The sequence below is a fragment of the Hibiscus syriacus genome, unplaced genomic scaffold (assembly GCF_006381635.1).
Source record: "Hibiscus syriacus cultivar Baekdansim isolate YM2019G1 unplaced genomic scaffold, ASM638163v2 tig00111542_pilon, whole genome shotgun sequence".
NCBI classification, from domain to species: Eukaryota; Viridiplantae; Streptophyta; class Magnoliopsida; order Malvales; family Malvaceae; genus Hibiscus; species Hibiscus syriacus.
Window position 1 is genome coordinate 744,785 of NW_024063115.1, and position 20,091 is coordinate 764,875.

Genomic DNA, 20,091 nt, shown 5'->3' on the forward strand with positions numbered 1-20,091 from the left:
ATATAGGGTAAAAACCACGGGCAACGGTAGAAGAATTTCACTATGAGAAAATATGAATTACAACTTCTCTCTATCTACTAAGGAGAAAACAAATTATAATTCTCTCTTAATAAATAGGAGAAAACAACTCTCAAGAAACTCTCTAAATTCTCTAGTATTGGGAGAAAGCTAGAATGATTTGGGATGATTTTGAAGTTAAATGAGCTAGGGTATTTATAGTTTAAGCTTAAGAACTAATTTGTAAATACCCTAAATTATAATGACTAAAATTGAGATTTTACCATTATTGATTTTCAACAAATAGCCAACCCTTTTTGACAATTTTTTTTCGGTGGAATTTTTAATTCCACCTTTCGGTGGATTTGCTAATTTTCAATAATCTCTCACTTGAAGATTTGATTGGAACAGTCATATCTTCACACCATTCTTTCTATCTTGTACCATCATGTTGCTTATGTCTCTGACAGGCCACAAGAGGATCGACACCAAGTAAATTTATCGGCATTGATAGCCTTCGTCATGAAATCTACTATGTTGTCTTTGGTATGGATTTTCTGCATATCTACCGTCCATTCTTCCACCTTTTCACGAATGAAATGGTACTGAACTCGTATGTGTTTTGACCTTGAATGAAATGTTGGATTCCTTGCTAAATGAAAGGTGCTTTGACTGTCACAAAACAGAGAGACATACTCTTGCTTGTGCTCAAGCTCCTCCAATAGTATCTTCAACCAAATTGCTTCTTTACTGGTTTGTGTAGTTGCTACATATTCTGCTTCTGTTGTGGATGTAGCCACAATTGACTGCAATTTTGAAACCCAGTTTACAGCTCCATCAGCAATTTTGAACACATATCCTGTCGTATATTTGCTTTTATCCAAATCCCTTACATAGTCAGAATCTACATACCCATTGATTAGTAAGTTTGATCCTCCGTAACATAATGCAATATTTAAGGTCCCTTTGATGTATCTCAGGATCCTCTTTATTGTATTTCAATGCTCTTTGCTTGGATTCACCATGTACCGACTAACCACTCCCACTGCTTGTGCAATGTCTGGTCTTGTGTATATCATAGAGAACATTAAACTTCCCACTGCTGATGCATACGGTACTCGAGACATCTTCATTTTGTCTTCTTCACTGCTAGGACTCATACTGGAGGATAATTTGAAGTTAATAAGAAGAGGGGTAGAAATTGGCTTACAATCTTGCATGTTGAATCTTGACAATATCTTCTTCAAGTAATTCTTTTGTGAAAGCCAAATCTTCCTATTACTTCTGTCTCGGTGAATTTGCATTCCTAGAATATTGTTTGCTGATCCCAAGTCCTTCATTTCAAATTACCTAGCCAGTTGTGGCTTCAATTCTTCAATATGATCTTTGTTGGGTCCTGCAACCAACATGTCATCCACATACAACAGCAATATAACAAAATCGTTATCACCAGACCTCTTGAAAAAAAACACAAGGGTCTGAATTAAGTCTGTTATATCCAAGGCACATAATGAAGGAATCAAATCTCTTATACCAACACCTTGGCGCCTGCTTTAGACCGTACAGAGATTTGTTCAACCTGCAAACCAAGTTCTTCTTTTCTTTTTCTTCAAAACCTTCAGGCTGGAGCATGTAGATCTCTTCTTCAAGATTTCCATGAAGAAAAGTTGTTTTAACATCTAGCTACTCTAGATATAAGTTCAATATAGCACACATTGCCAAAACTACTCGAACTGTTGTTAGTCGAACCAGAGGAGAAAATATTTCATTGAAATCAATACCTTGTTTTTGAGCATATCCTTTGACCACCAGTCTTGCACGATACCTCTCAACTTGATCATCATAATTTCGCTTGATTTTGAAGACCCATTTGTTACCAATTGGCTTCCTTCTTTGTGGTAGTGGCACAAGATCCCATGTATTATTTTTATGAAGGGCTTCGATTTCTTCTTACATCGCCATCATCCACGGTGAAACATCTGAGCTATTTATTGCCTCTTGGTATGTTGATGGCTCACCATCATCTGTTAAAAGGTAGTATGCAATATTACCTTCTATAACATAATCTGAGTGCCAATTAGGACGTCTTCTCACACGATCTGATTGGCGAGTTGTTGGAGCTTCATAACTCTCTGGTTTTTGTTCATCATGTGATGGTTCTGCTTCAGAAGAATCTCCTTGTTCAACCTCTTTTTCCACATGTATATGTGTAGTCTCTGACTTTTCAGCACTATCATCATCTTCTTTTCTTTGTAGCTTATCTTCTACAAAGGTAACATCCATGCTGATGATCACTTTGCGGGGCAGTGGGATCCCACAAGCGATACCCCTTTACACCATCAGTATACCCCAAGAATTTGCATTTCCTGGATTTTGGATCCAGCTTTGAAATTTCTTGGGAGTTGTACATCACGTACACTATACTTCCAAATACATGGAGGTTTGAATAATCAGTTGGTTTACCAGTCCATATCTCCATTAGTGTCTTCAGCTCTATCGCAGTTGATGGAGCTCTATTCACCAAATAACATGCGATATTGACTGCTTCTGCCCAGAATAATTTTTTTAGGCCTGCATCCCTCATCATTGCTATTGTTCTTTCTAACAAGGTTCTGTTTATCCGCTCTGCCACTCCATTTTGTTGAGGAGTGTTCGCCACTGTGAACTATCTTTTGATGTCTTCTTTCCTGCAAAAGTCATCAAATTCTTCGTTTGTGTATTCTCCTCCATTTTCTATTCTGAAACACTTTATCTTATTTCCAGAATCAGGTGCTTTGAAGTTTTTGAAAGTTGAAAACACATCTGACTTCTTTTTAATAGGGTACACCCAACATCTCCTGGAGTAGTCATAAATAAATGAGACAAAATATTTTTGCTCCGCCTATGGATGTAACTGGTGCTTGCCATACGTCAGAGTGAACCAATTCTAGAACATTTTTGCCTCTAGAATTTGATGTGTTGAATTTCAACCGGTGTTGCTTACTTGTTATGCAATGCTCACAAAAAGTAAGTGATACATTTGTTAAGCCTGAAAGTAGTTTTTGCTCCACAATGACTTTCATTCCTTGTTCTGACATGTGTCCAAGTTTCTGATGCCATAGCATTGCAGAATCTAAACAACATGAGGCAACAGAGGCTTCTGCTTCTAGCAAAGTCTTTCCCTTAAGCATGTACAAGTTTGTTGTCATCTTTTCGCCTTTCATCACCACAAGCGCTCCACGGAACACCTTCATGATTCCTCTCTGTGTTTCAATCTTGCTTGCATTATTATCCAACAATCCGTAGGATAATAAATTTTTCTTCGGGCCTTTCACGTGTCGCACATCTCGAACAACTTTAAGTGTTCCATCATACATCTTCAACTTGATGGTTCCAACGCCAACGATTTCTAAGGCATGATCATTGTAACTATACACAGATCCTCCTGAGACAAGTTCATAATGATGGAACTATTCTCTTCTTGAGGTCATTTGATATGTTTCTCCCGAATCAATTAGACATATATCTGTAAATCGTTTTCTACCTTCCACGGTGGTTGACGCTTCACAACATAGAACATATCCATCATCTGAAGTGTTTGTGGTATTGACTTGTGGATTGGAGTTTTTATTTAGAATCCAACAATCCTTCTTCAAATGACTTTTCTTTCCACAGTTGTAACACTTTAAATTCTTTTTGCTCCTCGACTTCGATCTACCATGTTTGTGACTGCTGCTTTGGTCACGTTCTGTTGATCTCCCTCTCATCGTTGTCAACGCTTCTACTTGTTGCAGATTTACTTGTCTGTCTTCCTTGTTCTTGCGCCGATTTTCTTCTTGGAGAACAGCAGCTGCAACGTCATCGAAGACTAGACTGTCGACATTAGTGTTTGTCAAGTTGATGATGAGTTGATCATACGAATCAGGTAGACTTTGAAGTAGAAGTTCAACACGTTCTTGTTCTCCTATTATACATCTTAAGGATGTAAACTGATAAAATGACGTGTTCAGTGTGTTTAAGTGCTCTGTCACTGAAGTAGATTCTGACATACGGAGAGTGTACAATTTCCTCTTAAGGAAAATTTTATTATGCAACGATGTGGCCTCGTACAATTTGGTGAGATGATCTCATATCTCCTTAACTGTCTTCTTCTCCTCGATGCTTGACAATACTTCATCTGCTAATGCTAGATGAAAGTTTGTCATAGTATTCTCGTCCATTTCGATCCATTTGTTGTTATCTATGAAATCTATCGGTATTTCACTGATAGCTGTTAGACATCCGTCTTTCCTCAAGATAGCTTTCATCTTCAATTTTGACAATGAGAAATTTATCCCATTGAACTTTTCAATATCAAATTTCGTTGCCATAACTTCTATTACGGATACCTCCCACTATTTCACTATCGTGAATAGTTCTCTGGAACCTTCAAAGAATGGGTAATACCTTCTTACTTTCTTATGTTGGAGGATCCACCTTTTCGTGGCAACCATAAAGACAATAACCATATATTACACAATTAAATTTGGCTCGAATACCAATTGTTGCGGAAGACGACTACCAGATAGAGCAAAATCGTAACTGATAATTTGAGAAAATAAAATTGAAGATAAATGAGACACAAAATTTTACATGAAAACCCCCTAAATAATATAGGATAAAAACCACGGGCAACGGAAGAAAATTTTCACTATGAGAAAATATGAATTACAACTTCTCTCTATCTACCAATGAGAAAACAATGATAATTCTCTCTTAATAAATAGGAGAAAACAACTATAAAGAAACTCTCTAAATTCTCTAGTATTGAGAGAAAGCTATAATGATTTGGGATAGTTTTGAAGCTAAATGAACTAGAGTATTTATAGTTGAAGCTTAAGGATTAATTTGTAAATACCTTAAATTACAATGACTAAAATTAAGATTTTACCAATGTTGATTTTCAACAAATAGCCAACTTTTTTCACAATTTTTTTTTTTGTGGAATTTTTTATTCTACCTTTAGGTGAATTTGATAATTTTCAACACTCTCAACTACATATGAAAAAAAAAAAAGGAACCGAACTATAAATTCAAAGACGAGATTCTGAACTCAATCAAACAGATAGTAAGAATTTAACTTAGTAATAGAAATACTAATAGATTAGATAATATTAACTTTTCTCTTTGTGGGGTATAGTATAATTTTATGCAAAGGGATTCCTTCTGGGTTAGCTGACAAAGGTTGCCCCGCCGTCACTTTAGACATGAGAGGTGCCGGAAGGTCAACCGCAAAACCTTCTCTTCCAGTTTTTTTCCCCCTGAAGTCGCCGTCTGCAATTGGGTTTGTCAAAATCTTTCTTGTCACGAGATCTTGTTGCTGGGTTCTTCTGCAGGTATGAACTAATCATCCTTTTTTTCTGGAAAATACATTGATTCTGATATGGAGAAGTGTTCTTTGGTTTTGTGTAGTGATTAGATCTTTGTTTATATTTAGATTCCATTCATAATTTACTTAAGAAAAAAAGTTGACCTCTTTGTAACATTGAAGGGAAGTTAGTTTGGAGAAATTCTATTTCATATGAGTTAAGAGCTAGAATTTGTGATCTAATTGTTTTGCTGAGTAGTGGTTCTAGATTTATGATCAATACTTCATGAATATGGATAAATGCACATCTACTACATGTGTAGATGATTATATTAGATGCCCGAGGTGGAGTTACATTTGTTTTAGAAAATGATTTGTTGAAAACTTTCATCATTTGTCCATGAGATAAATTGAAGTATAAAGAGTATTATCAACACTGGTCTTATAAGGTGAGGACCGAGGAGTGGGGACAGGGATGAGTTTCATTTCGGCTAGGAAGCCTGGATTTTTTTTCTAGTTCTAGAACAAATTAGTGAATTTTGTTTTTCAAATGTGCTCTGATTTACTTGTAAATGTGACTGCTTGACTGGATTCTTATTACAGGCTTCGTCAAAGGCAAATTAGTCTGTACTTTGAGTTGCTTAAAATTACTCTTTGTATAAGGCTTTTGACTAATATTTTTTCTTTTGAGGTTATTGATGTGTTGTGGGTTTCAAATTTAATAAGAAATTAGGCATATCTATATTCTGCTAAACTTTACATTGTTTAAGAAACTAGAGCATTAAGAAAAGAAAAGGCTTCATATTTTCTCCTTGGGTATCGCCATGTAGTTGTGGTTGGAAAACAGCGATTTGGAAAAAAAATCTTGACTGTTATCATTTCAAATTTTCAATGCTAATGTTGTTTTCTAAATTTTGAGTTGTGTTCAGTCTTTTATTTTTGTATTTAAGATGTATATCTGGTTAAAGCTCTATCTAACCAAAATATATAGACAATAGGATCGACTCAATCCTTTTAGTAAAAGATTGGGCCGAGTTTAAGTGCAAGTCAGCTAAATCGTTGTTAGGCTAAGCTCTTTTGTGAATTAGCAATGACTTAAACATTACATGTGAAGAATTGGCTTTGCAATCCCTTATAGTTTCATATGCTTCGAGAAGTAGTAGGTTTATGCTGTACCGGATAGTTGATTTCATAACTAGAAATAATAAATCAAGGAAATGTGCTCATTGATGTTGTATTCTACAGGGAATGAGAGGTCCTCTTAAACTTGAGGTGTGGAAAATGGGCTTTGTCAATTACTTGGATGCCCTTAAGCTGCTGGAGAAGCTGGTATCGGAGAGAAAATTATGTAAGATTCCTGATACTCTTGTCCCTGCAACATCCACCAACATATACACTTGGAAAACGGCGAACTGATCACAATCTGCTAATACCTGCATCTGAAATGAAAAATATAGGAGCTAAGTTTCATTACACGCAAAGGGGAGGAGACATTACATTTCATGGTCCCTGTCAAGCCATCCTATATCCTATTATTTCACTTCGTGAAATTGGGCTTGGTGCCTGGAATTATGTGGAGAAACTTGAGTCGACTATGATAGAATTGCCATCCTTGTATGGTGTTAAAGCTTGTGTTGGCCAAAAGGGTGAGACAGGAGTTTAGGTTGGAGAAAGAAAGATCGGTGCAATTGGTGTCCGGATATCCATGGAATAACCTCTCATGGGCTAGCATTCAACATTGATCCCAATTTAAAGTACTTTAAACATATTGTGCCTTGTGGAATTACAGATAAAGAAGTTACATCTTTGAGTAGAGAGACATCTACCGTGCTTCCTTCTGAAGAAGTCATTCACGAGCAGTTAATTTCTTCTTTTGCAGGACTTTTTGATTATAATACTGTTGTATGGAAGGAGTATCCTTCAATATTGTCTGATCATGAAGAAAAAGAGTGAATTGCAACTATTATTGTGTCAAATGATTCAACTATGTAACCTTTGATTAAATCATCTTGGAAGAGAAACAATCAAATTTGCTGATTTCATCATGTGACTGAAAGGTGAATTCAATTTAGAGATCCTCATTCATGGTGGACTCAGGATGTGTAGAAGATATTCTCAAAGTTGAATGATGTCCACACTCTACGCTCTCCTCCCATCCAGGTATAAAGTGGTCGGCATCTTTAATACCTCAAAACTTTTTGATAAATATACATCTACTACATGTGTAGATGATTATAGTAGTGCCCGAGGTGGAGTTACAATTGTTTTAGAAAATGATTTGTTGAAAACTTTCATCTTTTGTCCAGGACATAAATTGAAGTGTAAAGAGTATTATCAAACCTAGACTTATAAGTTGAGGACCGAGTAGTGGGGACAGGGAGGAGTTTCATTTTTGGCTAGGAAGCCTAAATTTTTACGCTGGTTCTAGAACAAATTAGTGAATTTTGCTTTTCAACTATGCTCTGCTTTATACATAAATGTGAGGGCTTGACTGGATTCTTACTACAGGCTTTGTCAAAGGCAAACTAGTCTGTACTTTGAGTTGCTTAAAATTACCTTTTGTTTAAGTTTTCTGACTAATGTTTTTCCTTTGGAAGCTATTGATGTGTTGTGGGTTTCGTGCAGTATTTGCATCGAGGAAACCATTTTCATTAATGGTTGTGAGAAGCATAAGTTATTGAATCAGATATATATATATATATTGGTAGAATCTGTGTGATAATTAATTATGACATTGAGTTTTTCTTATGCTTTATATACATTAAAATTTATCATTATTAGGTATCAAAATGCTGTTATAGTTTTCTATTAGTTTTTGCATGGATGGTTTTCGATTCATTAACCATAAAATGACTCCGCTGAAAATAACTAGGTTTGTTTTCTTTTGCATTCAATTTCTTGCAGGCCAGAGATAAATGAGTGCTCTTTTTTATTGGGGGTGTACCTATTGCAGGTTCTGCAGTAGATCAACTAAAGCGGGTTGTGGGCTTCGTAAGTCTGGGGGTACCCTTTCGGCGTGATGGCATCCATCCTTTTCGGACGACATCAACTTCAAAATGGAAGGCCCTGATTCTGATGCTGAGACGGTGTACTGTATCCTTGAATTTATTGCCTCATTGCAGGACAAGCAACCTATTCTTCGACTGGTTGTTTGAATTGCTCTGAAATTTGTTTTCCTTTGCATTTGTTTCTATAACTTTTGTGCAACTTGCAGGAAATTAAACCTTTAGTTTCCCAATATTGTAAACATTGGTCCCCACGGAACATGATTGCAACCAAATGAACAAGGATAGGTAAAAAGATGATGGTAAAAGCAAAAGACAATATGAAATAAATTTTTACAAGGTCAGGGATATATCATTCACTAGCATTTAAAAAATTTATACAAAGCATTTTCCTAGTCGACACAAGTCAAGTTGAAGTTGCAATGAAATAAATCCAACGAACTTTCTAACCAAAAAGATTTATGTACTATGAAAAGGGTATTAGCCTAGCTGATAGAAAAAGTAGAGGATAAAAGAAGATACAAAAGCTTCTGCAACTGCTACTGGATACATAGAGCTGGCTAAAATCCCATGTTTATATGCCTTTAGATCCAATCATTCTCATCAAACTGCGGGTTTTTCCGTGCCCTTGGTTGATCCATTGATAGTCCTTGTAAGAAATGGATACTCACCATCTGCTTTTATGCCAAACAAATATATAAATATTAAAAACCATGGCAACCCAAACTGTGTTTCGGACATCTATTGTAGAAAAATGGGCAAACAAATGTCAAGTTTCATTTTAATCAAATGAATTTAAGATGGCACAAAACATTCTTACTTCATGAGTAAAGATACAACCTCTCAACTGTTTGAGCCATATACCCCATAAAATTAGGGTAATGAAAACATACGAGGTCACACAGGCTTAAACATGTCACAGCTCATTTTCCCCCGTAATGGGTTTACATTTGCTGCTGTTGAAGTTACAGGAACGGCAGCTAATTAACAAGTTAAATTATGAGGCAGGTTTAAGCTAGAAGATATGTTAAACATACGGTGCATGTCCATGTCTGTTTGAAATTTGTATCATTGCATTCATTCTTACGAGGGTGGTAATGAGGAAAAACAATAATTAATTGGAATTTTTTACACCTTTTCCACAGGTAAACCAAACATCCGAAAGCTACGATTAAACTGTACAATAGAAGATTGCTGCATCCTTATTTTAACTAAAATTATATAACTTATGCAATTAGTTATTACCACTTTCACCATCGGATGCACCTTCAAGTCTTGCAATTGCATCAACTAGGTCTTGTTCATGCTCCTGCAATAATGACTACCCACTATGATTGCTGCAACTGATGGAACACTAGAATATCAATAGTGGACAATACTTACATTCAATACTTTCTTCGCTTTCTCAATCTCTATTGGATCGGGATGAATTGCACCAAAGACTTTTTCCACCTAATCAAAATTTCCAAAATTAGAAAGCAATCACACAGCATTTTTGACATTCTCAGTATATTAGATTATCTTTGAGCAGCAATTATACCTCCTTTATTAAAGTATCTGTACGAAGTATCTCAATATCACCCAAAACCTTTTTCCCAACACCATTTTGGGCCAAAGGGAAATCCTTCTTGCCCTGACCCTTTATACTCCCCCTACCTCTTCCTGCTCCAACCACCCCACCACTATGTCCCATGGACTTCTTAATCCCAAGGCCTGGTACAGGGCGACCGCCTCTTTGGGAAATTCCAGGATCATCACCTTCCCATCTAATATCTTCAGGAGATATCTACCATCAAATATATAACAAACAGTTTAGTGGACTTTATTATTGTATTTGAGTGACCGAATAAGTGGATACATAAAATACCATTAGCTCATTATGAGCCTCAAGTAGTGAAAGGCACTAGAAGATAACAAAAGATATCCTTGGAAGTAACAAAAATTTGCAAGTGTTACTATTGAAGTTACCACTTTACCTGCAATATTACAATCTTAGAACAAAGTCATGCATAATGCATAGGGATCACAGATACAACAGCTCCAAAACATGAACCAGATCCTCTGAATATAATGCAAAACCCTTGATACATTTGACTGAGAATGATAATAATGAAGCAAATTGTCAAGATGTGCACAGACAGTTGATGACATTGGTCATTACTAGGTAACACAACTTGAATCGAGCAACAGGTATGTCAACTAGTAGGACATATAGCTGTATCACAATTCCCTCGCTCATATTAATAGATATATCAAAATACATGCAATAGTATATCGGTACCTCATAATTTCATTGTTTCCAAATCAAACTGCACCCAAATTCAACAAAAACATATTTAACATTAATTGAAAAGCTTGGCAATGTAGTTCGTAAATCTATGTGATTTACACCATATCTCTGGAAATGTATGGTTCAGGGAACAAGGATAGACATGCACATAAATTCTGCAATGTCTTGTCAGTGGCATAAAAGATTTGGAGAAACATATGCAACAAAGATAATAATTGATTTTATTAAAATTTCATTATTTCTAAACCAAACTGCACCCAATTTCAAGGAAAACATATTAATCGTTTAACTGATTAGCTTGACAATGTAGTATAAGTTCGTAATATGATTTACACCATATCTCTGGAAACATGTGGTTTAAGGCACAAGAGTAGACATGCACATAAGTTCTGCAATGTCTTGTCAATGGCATAAAAGATTCGGATATGCAACAAGGATAAAAGTTGATTTTATTAAAATTTCTATGTAACATAATAGCTGAAGGTAAATGCGGTGACACAAAGCAATAATAGTATATAATACACTGTATGAGATAGCATGAAAATGAAATAATCCTACCTCTTTGAGATTGACCCATTCCCAAGTTTCATCTGCTGTATTAATGTCATAAACCAAAGCATGTCGCCCCTATCAACATGGAAACATAGGATTATAAAATTCAATTAATTAAGAATGTACTACATATACAACTACAAAATATACCTCAACTCGATTATAGTCTGTTATAACAGCCTCATAAAAATGATTGTCTTCAGGCCACCTAGTCCAAACTTTCCTTCCAATTAATGGATCATATGTTGCTGCTTCAGCAGGTTCATTTGTTGCAAAGGCCCCTGAAGACATACGGTTAGAAGCCTGGGGTCTGCCAGGAAGCCCTGCAGAAGGGTACTGCGTCGACTTCATTGAAGATACAGCAAAACAGCATATAATATCAGTAAATGGTGAAAATAAGATATGCATAATCCATTCATTAACTTCCTTGGAACAAATTGACTCACAGATTTTGCCTTCTTGCTCTTTGCACCTGTGGGGGGACCTCGTCTCAAGGCCGATGAAGACGGTTGCATAGATGGATGCAGTGCAGGACATGGTGCAACCATTGACAATGAAGCTACAGATTGTGACGTCTTTTGTTTCTTGCGTGAACCTGATACTGTAGGACTAGGTAAAGGGTCACACATAGGCTGACTTGCACTGAGCATTCCAGGCTGGATCCCACCTGCCGTTCTCCATTCCCTAACAACAATATTAAACATAGTTCCCATTAAAATGCAGATATGACAAGAAGTCATCACATATATAATAAAAGCTGCTCAGTAGAGCATGGCAAAGTATAGTCGGACCTTATCCTCCGGATCAAGTCATCAGCATTAACCCTTGATAGAAGCTCTCTATGTTCCACATCTGACACTCTCAACTCCTTCCTGAGTTCAGTTATTAAACTTTCCTTCTCCTGAGGGAAAACACATTTGGTTTAAATAGCATTAAAACCTACTTGACACAATTTTTGTGGGATAAATTTTTGATTTTTTTTCACAAATACCCAAGTTAAAGCATCTGATTGAGCTTTGAAGGCACGCAGAACTGAACTGTATGCTTCCTGTTCGATGAGATGGATTTGTGTTTCCATATCACCACCATGAATCCTGGGCAAAGGAGCAACTTCTGCTCTTCCGTTGCCCACAGAACCTACAACTGCTGATCTTCCATTGCCTGCAGCAGTGCGACCCCCTCTCTGAAACCTATTCTGATGTGAAGAAGGAAGATCATCATCTGTTCCTGCAGTTGTTTCAGATTGGAAAAAATTCATTAGCTGATTTAAGCTTCTATTATAGGGAAAAATTTATGCAAAGGTTTGCAGAACACCTCGAGCGATGTAGTAATTACAACATCTAGAAAGAGAATGGGGTGCGAGAAAAAGGATGCTCGAACCTTTTGTGATTACAAGTTATTGAATAGCAAGGGCTTAAATATTCACTCAAATTAACCAAGGAAATCGACTTAACTTTTCCATCAATAAACCAATCTGAAGAAAGCCTAGTTCTTTGAACCTCAAAATCATCTAATGCTACCCCGTGCGCGGGGGGTTATAAACTAAAACAAAACTTTCATCTGAACTCACCACTGCTATCAGAAAGCCCATAGTCCATGACAACTCCTCCAAAATTCAATCTTCACTGAAATCTATGAAAGTACTTAACTACTTATGAACCAATACAAGCACCAGAAGCAAGCTGCTAAGTTCTTGAGGAAGGCAAGGTACAAATACCTGGAAACATAAAAATTCAATCAAGTCATAAGCCTCAATTTAGCTAACTACAGACTCATTATTCTAGTATTTGGTAGTACAAGAATCAACAACAATGAATTATCAAAATAAACCCTAGCTGAACCCACAAGCCTTAACTATGTTTTCATAATATTAAGCATGGAAATTACACTTGCAAGTTGCAACTTATTGCTTCAAACTAGATCAACAAAAACAAAAACAATGTGATAGTTCAGTGGTGTTTTACAAATGTGATTTAGGTTTTTACCTTAATGAAATTATCTTAGTTAAAGTGTTAAACACCATTTTGCTACTTGCATTTCGCTTCTATAAGCACATTTGAATACAACAGCATGAACTTTTAAAAAATAAAAAACGTAACTCTTTTTTAATAAGAATTGCAGTAATCCTACCCCTACAAAAACAATGAATTCGACAAAATTCGTTGAAACAAAACCCTAATTCCCAAAGTAAGATCTTAACTAAAACAAAATAATACAAAGATACGAACTCGCCTCGCTCGTCCAATTAGCTTCCAACGACGCTTTCTCCAAAACCTATTCGAAAACAGAGAAAAATAGGTCAAAGAAGCTCGGTAGAAGTTAAATCCCGAGTAACGAATTCGTCCGATAAGAGGAGAATAATCATGTTTCAAAATTTCGAATTCTTCTTGAAACTTGAACGGCGATGTGAATATGAGGAATTAAGGAGATGCTTCGGGATGGAGATTGGGGATAAAATTAGGGTTTAGAGTGAATTTGAGAGTGAAGAGATACGCTATTGGATTTGCACGAGAGAACTGTGTGCGCGTTTGAGAGGGAAGAGAAAGAAGGCGGACTTGAAATACGTGTTTATGGCGCAATCTTTTGTTCAGTTTGAGTTCCGCTCTCTACTCGTCGCCCATAATTCCATGTCGTTTTGTTTAATTACATTATTAATGCGTGAGTTTAGTTACTACGGAGTGCGGACTTCGGTCTAACCCTAAAATTAAAAGGTCTTCGTGGTAGCGGCTTAGTCCCTCACAATTCTCTACTCTTTTCAGCTTATTTATTGATTCTTTACTTCGTTATTTGTAGCAGATTCAGTGATGCTTATCTGAGCGAGTTGATAGTAAATTGGGTAGTTTTTAATTCGTATTCATTAAGAAAATTAGTTATTTGATTTGTGATCGTTAAAAAAATTTATTTTTTGACTTTTGCTCGTTAGTCACTTTGTTGCTAGTTAAGTTCATCAAAAATTTTATCTTGTTTTTTAACTATATGTAAAATCTACTAATATTATATAGAGTTTAATATAAACATAAATTGATACAGTTAATAAAAAAATTATCTAAAGAATGTATGAAACAAATCGAAAGCCTAAACTCGAATAACAATCTACAAACACATTAAAATAATAATTAGTATTTAATTTTTTAGTGTAGTAAAATAATAATTATTAATTAATAATTTAATATTTTATTATTTATTAGAATATTAATGAATTATTCATTTATTAATAAATTAGTACTGTTTAATGAAATACTTTTTTAAGATAACTAGTAAAAAGATATATAAAAAAAATAACGAGTTGTTCGCGAACTTATCAAGTCGAGTTTGACTTTGCTCGACTCAGTTATTTAAGATCTCGAGTCGAGCTTTAATCGAGTTTTGACTAAGTCGAATTCGAATTGCTCATGAGCTGTTTAATTCATTAAACATAAGCTTATCATAATAATAAAAAGGGTAAATTACATATTTAATACCTAAACTATTAATTTTAAACTATTTTAGTACCTAAATTTTTATTTTTTTTCCAAAATCATACCTAAAATTTAGTTTTTATTTCATTTTAATACACCATTTAAAATTTAACATTAAGTTTAAAAAAAATTGAAAATTTAAGTGCTAAAATAGACCACAACTGATAATTTGGGTAATAAACAAGCTAAGTTGTTAACTGCGGGTACTAAAATGAAACAAAACTAAACATTAGGTATGATTTTGAAAAAAAAATTAAGTACTAAAACAAACTAAAATCAATAGTTTATGTACTAAATTCGTAGTTTATCCCAATAACTAAGAGTGTTCAAAAATATTTAATTTGTAATATTCAACTTGTTGATTTAGAAGGAAAAAAATTGAATATTTATCAACTATTTTTCTAATAAAAGTGCTTACGAAGGTGCATTGCATAATGATAATGGTGATAAGCTTTGCTCCATCTCTTATTAATAACCGATCTTAGCACACAACTTTATAATTTTAATGTACATTGTACTTATTAAATATATTTAAAATTAATCTAAAATTATAAAATTTATAAATCTTAAATTTAATTATAGTAGATCATCTTAGACCGACTCAACCTTAAAACCTTAATAATCACCCAACGCAATTTTAATCATGAATCTTCATCGACCACCTAAATAATCGCCGACCTCATTGTCATTATACAAATCCTAAAATACTCACATACCACCTCAAACCTCAATTTTCCATCGACTTTACCATCACAAGCCTTAATTTTTTTTATTGAAAAACCATAAATCTCAAAGTTCTCGAATTCTAATACATCCATGTATCTGGTTGTAGATCTCAACGGTTAAAACACCGCACGTCCAATAGAAAGTAATATATCTCAATCGGATAACAATCAGAAGGTGGAGGAGGTACAAATCGACGCTATTTGGTTCATATTTTAATTTAATTTTTATATAGATATAAATCGAAAGATTAGAAAGGGGAGAAAAAAACTTTTATTCAACCCTAATCTCGACACAAATGGTGACCAAAGTATGACAATGTAATATGATGATTGTATTAAAGCTAGATTTAAGGAGTTTATGTTATTTTTGATTAAATAGCTAATAAGTTTGCGCTCAAAAGGGAGAAACGAATTTGGTGAAACATTTTGAGATTCATCTCTGATGACAGTGATCGACAGTAAGTAGAATGGCGGCTAGCGTAATGACCGATTATGGGCTGGTTTAGGTTGAGAGAGGAAAAAAAAGGTAAAAAATAAGAAATAAGAAACGAGGGGAAATGAAAAGAAATAATTTTTATTAGAAATTAAAACGATTTCATTTGAACAAAATTTGTTTTTATGTATGGATTCAAAATAACGTCATTTTGGCATAGTTGATTGTCTCATGATACCGTTAATTATTTAATGGTGGGTGACTAAAAATTAAGTATTTACATTTTTTTAATAATTAAATTAAAAATGCTAAAATTTTATTAATCAAAATAGAAGAGAGATGATAATTGAGTGATTTGAATTTGTATTTTGCCCTACATGCGCTGGCCAACGATGGCGCCTTTTAAAAGCTGCTTCAGATATACTTCATTCTTGCAAAGGAACTTTTTCCACTCGTTCGTTATCCGTATAGATTTTTCTTTAATTTATGCCTTCCAAATTGTTTATTGTTTCTCTTTAATTTTAATGCGAATTCTTAGAGGCTTCAGATTGGGTTGATATCTTTCAGCGAATTGAATTTCCGGCGATCGATCAGCGTTTGGGGCACGAATGTCTCAACCACAGGATACCTCCAAAACCTAGAAGTTGAACCCTAAATAACTACAGTTGAAGCAACTACTTCAACCTTTTGGGTAATGCCCTATCATTTGATTTCGCTTTCTTTTGCTCATTTGAAATCCTATGTATTCCAGTAAGTGATAATTTTCCTGGGGAAGAACTAGATCTGTCTTGATTGCATTTTCCTTGTTTCTTTTATGGTAAAACTGTTGGCGTCATCTTTTGTGTCCAGTTCTCATTTGATTTCGCTTTCTTTTGCTCATTTGAAATCCTATGTATTATAGTAAGTGATGACTTTCCTAGGGAAGCACTAGATCTGTCTTGATTGCATATTCCTTGTTTCTTTTATGGTAAAACTGTTGGCATTATCTTTTGTGTCCAGTTCTCAACAACCATTTTCAGTGTTCCTTAAACTCGTATCCTTCTTTGAGTTGTAAAGTAAATTTAGCCTGAATTTCTGGGCATATTTTTGGTTTCTTTTGATGGGTTATGTTTCTTTGCTTATGAAAATTGCAAGATTTTGTTCAATGCTTCTTTTCCAACCTCATAAATTTCCCAATGATTTGGTTGCTGCAGTTGCTTACAAAAAACATAGACTTTACTTCTCAAATCTTCACTTCATCGGTAATCTTTTACAAAAAAACATAGACTTTTACATGATAATGGTTGAGCTTACAAATTTAATTAGAAACTTGGCATATCTATATCCTGTTAACCCTTAACTTTTACATTGTTTAAGAAAGTAGAGCATTAAGCTTCATATTTTTCTCCTTGGGTATTGCCACGTAGTTGTGGTTGGAAAACACCGAGTTGGTGAACTTTCTTTTTACTATTATCATTTCAAGTTTTCAATGTTAATGTTGTTTTCTGAATTTTGAGTTGTGTTTACTCTTTTATTTTTGTATTTAAGATATTGTATACCTGGTTAATAAAAATATCTAACCAAAATATAGACTATAGGATCGGCTCAATCCTTTAGGAAAAGATTGGGCCGAGTTTAAGTGCAAGTTGGCTAAATCTTGTAAGGCTAAGCTCTTTTGTGAATTAACAAAACTTAAACATTACATGTGAATAATTGTCTTTGCAATGCCTTTTTGTATCAGATGCTTCGAGCAGTAGTAGGTTTATGATGTACCTGATATTTGACGTCATAACTAGAAATAAATAAATCAAGGAAATGTGCTCATTGATGTTGTATTCTACAGGGAATGAGAGGTCCACGTAAACTTGAGGTGTGGAAAATGGGCTTTGTCAATTACTTGGATGCACTTAAGCTGCAGGAGAAGCTGGTATATAATAGAAAATTATGTAGGATTCCTGATACTCTTCTGTCCCTGCAACATCCACCAACATATACAATTGGAAAACGGCGAACTGATCACAATCTGCTAATACCTTCATCTGAATTGAAAAATATAGGAGCTGAGCTTCATTACACGCAAAGGGGAGGTGACATTACATTTCATGGTCCTCGTCAAGCCATCCTATACCCTATTATTTCACTTCGTGAAATTGGGCTTGGTGCCAGGAATTATGTGGAGAAACTTGAGTTGACTATGATTGAATTGTCATCCTTGTATGGTGTTAAAGCTTGTGCTGGCCAGAAGGGTGAGACAGGGGTTTGGGTTGGAGAAAGAAAGATCGGTGCAATTGGTGTCCGGATATCACATGGAATAACCTCTCATGGGCTAGCATTCAACATTGATCCCGATTTAAAGTATTTTAAACATATTGTGCCTTGTGGAATTACAGATAAAGAAGTTACATCTTTGAGTAGAGAGACGTCTACCATGCTTCCGTCTGAGGAAGTCATGCACGAGCAGTTAATTTCTTGTTTTGCAAGACTTTTTGGTTATAATACTGTAGTATGGAAGGAGAATCCGTCAATATTGTCTGATCTTGAAGAAATAGAGTGAATTGCAACTTATATTGTGTCAAATGATTTGATTATGTAACCTTTGATTAAATCATTCTTGGAAGATAAATAATCAAATTTGTTGATTTCATCATGTGACTGAAAGGAGAATTCAATTTAGAGATCACCATCGATGTTGGTAAAATGGGTGGAAGTCTGTTGAAAGAGTGAATTTTCTTTTCCTTAGCTTCTGAGTATCACCTATGTATTATCTTTTGGCCAATCCCAGCCTAAGCTGTCTGTTTGGAGCAATCATTTTTCTCTGGTGTTACCATTCATTTCTAAATGCATTATAGGACAATTTAAAACCTTATGCATGGATGGAAAACGAGAATTTCTGGAAATCATATTTGGACAGTTAACTGGAAAAAAAAAAGTAACTCTACCTTCCTGGAAAAATCTTCATTCTCCAAATGAAAAACAGCTTAAGTGATTTTGGTAATATATAAATCCTTCAAATGCAACTCTCAGGTTAAGTTAATTGCACCAGTCCTCAATCATGTATGTAAACTTTCCTCCTCTCCGTTGAATTCGGCTGCAGATTAAGTTCAGTGCACCAGTCCTCAATCATGGCTGGCAAGCCTGTTAATCAGGAAAAAAAAACAGGAGATGATGCTAGAAAGGAGAAGACCCTTCTATAACCCCAGTGAAGTTGAAAAGACTCAATTGGAATGCATTTTACCAGAAGCATTATGAGCGGTGGTTTTGCAGAAAGCAGGATTATGCAGCTAAATTTAGCTGTTTTTGTTACACGGGTTAGGACAGGCAAATGATGCAACTGATTTTGGTCTCATGTGATTGGTCACATGAGACATGTTATCTATTATTTGAGGATTGCACAAAAGACAAATACTTTTCAAATCAGTGTCAAGTGATCAGCAGCTTCTAAGTTCCCATTTCATTATGTAACAAAGGAAAATGAACAAGAACAAATCTGATCAAGAAGATATTCTAATCTACATTATTAGTGGAAATCCCAGCATGCAATTTATGATTATTTTAATGAACTTACTGGCCTACTTTGCTGTCATTAGTTTTCTCTAACCTATACTTATGTTTGGTTATTACTTCGAATAAACCGTGCTTATGAGTATCTTTGCTCCATTTAGAACCTGATCGGATATGCATTAGATCTGGTGATCAAAATCAGTTAAGTTTAATATGCCATAACCCTGCTTTACTAGCTATGATATTGAATTTAGTTTAAGCACATGATACCTAGTCAAGATAGGGCTATGATATAGAATTTAGTTTTAAGAACATGATAAGTAGTCAATATAGGGATGTGATATTGTATTTAGTTTAAGCACATGATACCTCGTCAAGATAGGAATATTCAACTTTGAAACAGTGTTCTTAGTAGGTATGGAGTAATTGTCTAGTAACATTTTTTATACATTACACTCATTTTAAGACATTAGCATAAGCATGTAAGACATGCAGTGTCAACTTTCCTGAAGATATCTCTCTATGTCTTAGCTCTAAACTCATCTCTATTACAGTTATTTTCCAACAGAAGATCAGTATGAAATTCATTCATAGAGCTCTGTTTGCTGTCTTTTCCTTAATACTCTTTAATTCACTCATCTGTTCTCCGCTGTTGGAAAAACACTCGTCCAAGAGCTGGAAATCAATCGAGGAGATTGTTAGGTTCTTTTGCTTCTATTTCTGCAAATCTAGACAAGTTGAGTGAAGCCATTTGAGATCCTTTGGAGACAAGTCTAAGACAAGCACCACCGAGTGCTTCAAATCCCAACCAAAACAAGTGACTCC

At 35.0% G+C, this 20,091-nt stretch overlaps 1 protein-coding gene and 2 pseudogenes across 2 annotated transcripts in view; 2 read left to right on the forward strand and 1 right to left on the reverse strand.

The window, feature by feature from the left end:
- The window catches only part of LOC120164712 (octanoyltransferase LIP2, mitochondrial-like), a 29,094-nt gene extending 10,682 nt beyond the window's left edge, over window positions 1-18,412 (forward strand). The window contains exons 1-2 of one of the 2 annotated variants that reach the window (XM_039174376.1): window positions 16,231-16,477; window positions 17,609-18,412. In XM_039174376.1, the coding sequence (XP_039030307.1) occupies window positions 17,612-18,319 (708 nt within the window). In that variant the 5' untranslated portion in view covers window positions 16,231-16,477; window positions 17,609-17,611 and the 3' untranslated portion in view covers window positions 18,320-18,412. Of the gene's footprint in view, window positions 1-16,230; window positions 16,478-17,608 lie in introns of those variants that run through there. The other variant, XM_039174378.1, reaches the window with a different exon arrangement.
- On the forward strand, window positions 5,140-18,407 carry LOC120164711 (annotated as a pseudogene).
- LOC120164708 lies at window positions 8,701-12,883 on the reverse strand (annotated as a pseudogene).
- Window positions 18,413-20,091: the final 1,679 nt, after the last annotated feature.